This window comes from Rosa rugosa, chromosome 1 (assembly GCF_958449725.1).
Source record: "Rosa rugosa chromosome 1, drRosRugo1.1, whole genome shotgun sequence".
NCBI lineage: Eukaryota > Viridiplantae > Streptophyta > Magnoliopsida > Rosales > Rosaceae > Rosa > Rosa rugosa.
In genome coordinates, this window is record NC_084820.1 from 43,372,678 (window position 1) to 43,378,340 (window position 5,663).

Consider the following 5,663-nt stretch of genomic DNA (forward strand, 5'->3'; position numbering starts at 1 on the left):
TTCTGTTGCCCACGGAAACACGAATGTCATGTATCATGATCAAATAATTCCACATCTGGAAGCCTGAACTGAACTGGATCCCATGTACGAGAAAGTTTTTCTACCTGTCAAATAGAAAGAAAGTAACAACTAACAAAAGGTTTGGGAAACCTAGTTTGGCTAAACTACCTCATTATTTTCTTTCTTTCTTTTGACTCGAATTACACAGCAGGACAATATCTTTGAAAGCTTCCTATGTCTATCATTGACCAAGATAATCAGCACCGCCCACTTCGTTGATTTCAATTACGAAAAGAATCTCATAGTAGATGCGACTTGGGACTTGGGACTTGAGACCCGGTGTGGTCTTAGTCACACATTATCAACCATCTAAAGTTCAAAACTCAATTTCTATTTTGCAACTGGATCAACAGCCTTCACAAATATCATTGCCAAATTGGGTAGGACATAAAAATTAAGACAAGCAGAACCAAGTGGAGAGTTAGGCTAAAGCAAAGTATGTGGACATCTTAGTCGCGTGAAATTTTTATACTAAATAGGTCACACATCTAAATCACCGAAATTGACTATATAATAAGACAGCTGATGTGTAACATCATTTATATCACACTCGACACTTACTGATAATTGTTTTATTAGGTGCATGTTTAACAAATGTGGTCTTTCTAGCATATTACTTAATTCTTAAGGGAAAAGATTACACGTTTAATGAGTACATACATTTTCATCAATACTTCTCTCACTCTGCTAGATCAACACCTATAGCTCAATTGATAGCCAAGCACTGTTGTATTTAAGCTTCAAATTACAGTTCAAGTTTGGGGAAAAATTTAGCCGCTGCGTAAAGTGAATTCGAAAGTTTGGGTTCCTCTATTTAAATGTTGTATTTACAAATACACCTAATCTTCAAAGTAGTCTAACAAGTGGAAAAAATCAATTTTCTTAATTGACTTTTACACCAGTTCTTCTATCAGTAAGTATCGTGCTGAAGAAATCTTCCTGAAATGGCTGCTGCAAGTGCTTTTGTGAAGTTGGGGTCTTTGGTCAAGGAAGACGCCATCTGTTCCACCAAAAGCTTTCGAACTTCTGGTGTTTCAGTTCTTGGTTTCGGGGTCTTGGTATCAGAAGTATTGGACTTGGATTTTGTCAAGTCAAGAGTGATGGTTGGTCCGGATGTGCCCAGAGAGGTTGAGCAGGGGACTGATCCTAAGGTCATGCAGCGGTTTGAGCCTGGTGATGCTTCAAGTTGAGAAGGATTGGGATGGTTGTGTTCACCTTCATAAGTTGCCACCAGAATTGATTGGTCCTCAACACTTCTCTGAACCTGATAAGAAAATTAAGGGGAAAGAACACCTTTAATAAGACTGACAGATAAATAACATGGTTTCCGCATTACTTATTACTTAAGTTGAGATCTGAAGTTATGAAAAGAGGGATCAGGTTTTGATTTGAAGTAAGCTCACCTTCTTTTTGACAGGGCAGGTTGGAGCAAACGAGCACTTGAAGTAAGCTCTAGGACAAGGATTGTCCCTTGTAACTTTTTGACCATATTTTCTCCATTGATATCCATCCTTGACAACCTACACAAATGCACATAGAATTGCTCAATATACACCTCAACTAAACTGTTAATAAATCTTCAATCTCCACAGTAAGGTAATGTAAATATGTAGTGAGAAAAACATTACAATGACAGATGAACTTACCAAGCTTGTTGTATCGGATGGTTCGGTCCTGACATATGACCTATAAATTTTGGCCTTGATGGTCTCTTCCCTTGGCTTCTTAAATGATTCTCCATCACTGGAGCTGCTCTCAGAGTTTCCATTGTTGATGCCATTAAGGATGTTGTTAGCACTGTTGTTGTTGTTGTTGTTGTTGTTACTACTTTCAGACTTTCTTTTCTTGGATATCGGGCTGAGCTCCTTCTCTGGGTTCTTGCTCATGTACTCCAACAATTGGCTTCTCAAAGCATTGTAGCTCTCACCCATCACCGTCAACATTTCAGTCAGCTTCTTGTTTTCGGTACTCACCCTGTGCAATTCCTCTACCAAAGCTCCACTCTGTAAATCAAAGCACATAAAGCTTTAGTACCATATTTATTGCATTTATACAACTGAATTCTTATCTTCATTATTTTAGTCTAGAACTCTAGATGAAAGTTTTGTTAAGTACTACAATTATTGTTAATATCATTGATAAGTTTTTATTGTTGCTTATGAAATTGTATCTTTTGATGGAGAACTAATCAGGTGCTTTCAATCTGATTATTAGCATCTTTCCCAGCTTGATGCACCCCGTTTTTAACAGATAAGACATGGAATTCTTTTAGGCCATATGATACCCAAATCTTACCAAGGAAAGAGACCCAATTTTCATTTTATCGAAATGTTAAAAAATCGAAAGTGGCCCGGCCTTGATTGACAGCCGCAAAACAAAAGATAATAATCAAACACACACCTCTTCTTTTGCTGAGAGCTCCCTTCCAAAGTCGAACAAAATCTTGCTCTGCACCTCTTTCTTGATCTGAAAATCACCAAACAAACCAAACCCACTTCAGAAATCTTGCGAAGTGATCGATATACGAGTTACAACAAGCTAAGTACTAGTATATATAGCTAGCTTTCATTTGAACATACCGGAGGAGAATCATCGAAAAGCCGGAGAGGCCTGGTGTTAAGATCCAGAGAAGTATCATACGCAGCAGCTGATGAGTAGTCCATATCAATCCTTTGAATTGAAACACAAGCAAAGCAAATCTCAACTTGACCAAGAAAAACAAATCGCAGGGTCAATGGGAAGGCTTCCTTTCCTTTAATTACCAAAATGATGAAGCCAGACAACGTACAGCTGTGTGAAATTGGTTGAATGAACCCGAAATGAAGCTGGATAGATATAAAGAAGAGAAGAGACCAGATATCTCAAGTTGGAAAAGGGAAAAGGAAACAGGGTCGAAAGAGAGGAGAGAAGAGGAGATGGAGATGTAAACGAGTAGCGTTAATTAGTGTAGGGCTGGCATTAGCTTTCAGTTCAAAGATATATATATATATATATATAGTTAAAAATGAAGATGCAGTACAAGGGAGTGGTCTGGTCTTTCTGTATATAAAGGGAATATATAATAAGGACTGGTTTGGTGTTGGACATGTCGGTCATGAACGTTGAATTCCTTGTGCAAAAATCAAAAGTCAAGCACGGCGCACGCACGCCATGTAAAACCAATTATGAAATATCAGAGAGTTGAACAGTGGTGTGATGTGATTCAGTAATAGGGAAATAGTGGAAAGAGCGAGGGAGAGAAGTTCTAAATTGACCCGATGCTGTCTTTGTCGCTGGGTATAGTAGAACTAGCTAGAAGAGCTCCTCTTGTAGTTGCAGTGGGATGAGGTGCACCTCACGAGCTTTGGCTTTGCTTTTGTCACACGTTTCCAACTAGGAAGCATTTTCCACGTTCTATTTTTGGGATTATTGTCCGTCTTTTCGTCGATGCGAAGAGTCTCTCTATTTTTTATGGTTTCATTTAGCAAAGTCCTAAGCTGTCAACGCGCTTCAAATTCCTTCCATCCAAATGAAAAATAGAAACCATATCATGTATTTCATTTTTCATTGCGTACGAAAAATAATGATAATGCTAGAGTCTAATATGACTATAATTTTGTACGCATGAAGGGTTCATTGTATTAATAGTACTCATTGCCATAGTATTGACGCTTAACCAGTGAATATATTATGTTCACTAATAAGTGAACTAAAAGCAACGGCTTGGTAAACCCTTCAAAGGAAAACTCTAACTACTTACTAACCCACCGTGCACGAGAATAGCAAGTACATCTAAGAAAACTCTCAAGGGTCGTGAACAACCTCAGGTACACATCATTTGAAGAAGTTGTCGAGTGTCGCCCTTACACACGAGATGGACCGATATTAAACTGAGCAAAAAGCCACTAGGAAGGCGAACTTTGATGGATCACGACGAGGATTACTGGCAAGTGCTGCTGTGATCAATGGAAAGCGTTGTTGTGATCGACAAGGAGATGCTGGGATGTGACGAAGAAAAACGTTGTTGGGGACCTCAACGATGATCGAGCACCGCTAGATTGATGATGACGAGTATTGCTGGATTTCCAACGAGGCGTAGCTTAGACAATGCTGACCATTGCGTGGATGTCGACGGGCATTGTAAGAGCAAGTTCACCTATGGGTCACTAGGTCACCTACTATATATTCACTGCTTTTTATGTATATATTTCACCCTCTGGGTCACGAGCACAGTGTATTTCGTGCCCTATGTCACCGATACAGTGTATTTCGTGACCCAGAGAGTGGAAATAAACACACAAAAGCAGTGAATAGTAGGTGACCCGGTGACCCAATGGGTGAACTTGCTCTAAGAAAAAGGTTATGCTACTAGGGTTTGGTCGAGATTTAATTCTTTTTCAGTTACAGTCTAATGTGGCTTCATTTTGAATGAATTTGAAGGAGTATATAATAGGTTGAATATGTCTGAATCAATCTAACACATTGTCACATTAATTTTTTTTTAATTATGGTTGAACCGGATCTTATCATGTGCATTCATTAGTCGAGTGGAGGTGGTTAGAGCATATTAATTTTCTTCATGGATTTGAGCCATGACTCAATTGACATGCTGGCGTTTGGATCTAAATATTTCATGGCCAGTAGCTGATTTAGTAGCTATCTTTGTTACCTTATGGTGTATTAGAGATTTTTAAGCTCTGTTTTTTGAGTTATTAGTCTTAGGAGGTATGTTCAGGTCCACTGATCTTACGTTGCATTAGAAGTAGGCCGTTATGGCTCTTGTGCTTCATCGCAATCATGCTTGTAACTTTTCCTTCTACATGAATTAATGGAATTGTCTTTATTTGATAAAATAAAATAAAATAAAAAAAGGTAGGTTTGTTTTTCCTGTATTCATGAGACAAATGGTAAACTGTGATCTTTTGCCGGGGCGTTTTTGGTTGGCGATCAGACTAGAGGGCGGTTATTATTTGCTCTCCCTCAGTAGTGTCTTTAGCTAGGATTTTTGCAACTGGTGCGTGGTTATTTGAAAAAGGAATGATCAAAGTTTAGTTGGTATGATGATTTATCCGCCATAAATCTAATGAAAACATCACATACTTTGAAGCATAATAAAAGTTCATGTTAAAACAACAAACAAAGTACTAAACAAAAACAAAAGAGAGAAAAGAAAATGGATGTCAAAGTTGGCTGCGGGCACAACTGGAGTTCATATATACCTAGAGACTTTATATTCATGTAAACATAAGAAGATGCAGACCGGATTCCGTACCCATGTCGGAAAGGCCATTTAAGGAATCGATTCATTTGAATACTCCAGTCATGGTCTTTTCTGAAAAGTGTATATAGATATAGAATTAAAGACGCTCAATGCATGTGGGTGGGTGCTATATAATCTGCAGCCAAATGTTGAAATACCAATCATTTTTGACTTCCTCATTGTTCTGCGACAAAAGGAAGACTACTCTTGATCAAATACCACATTTGATTAATTTTGGCATTACTAAAATAGATGCTCTACGATTTGATAATAGAAATATAGTTAATGACGATCATGCTGATAAAATAATAACATGTCCCTTTCCAGATAGTAAACTATAAGTAGAATTTATTGTTTACTTATG

At 38.1% G+C, this 5,663-nt stretch overlaps 1 protein-coding gene across 1 annotated transcript; it reads right to left on the minus strand.

The window, feature by feature from the left end:
* Positions 1–847: 847 nt before the first annotated feature.
* On the minus strand, positions 848–3,064 carry LOC133725006 (probable WRKY transcription factor 40). Its single transcript, XM_062152002.1, has 5 exons — positions 2,640–3,064; positions 2,461–2,526; positions 1,707–2,063; positions 1,464–1,580; positions 848–1,324 (listed from the first exon to the last, which is right to left on the minus strand). Exons 1-5 carry the CDS (start codon positions 2,721–2,723, stop codon positions 971–973), a joined length of 978 nt encoding a protein of 325 aa, XP_062007986.1. The 5' UTR covers positions 2,724–3,064; the 3' UTR covers positions 848–970.
* Positions 3,065–5,663: the final 2,599 nt, after the last annotated feature.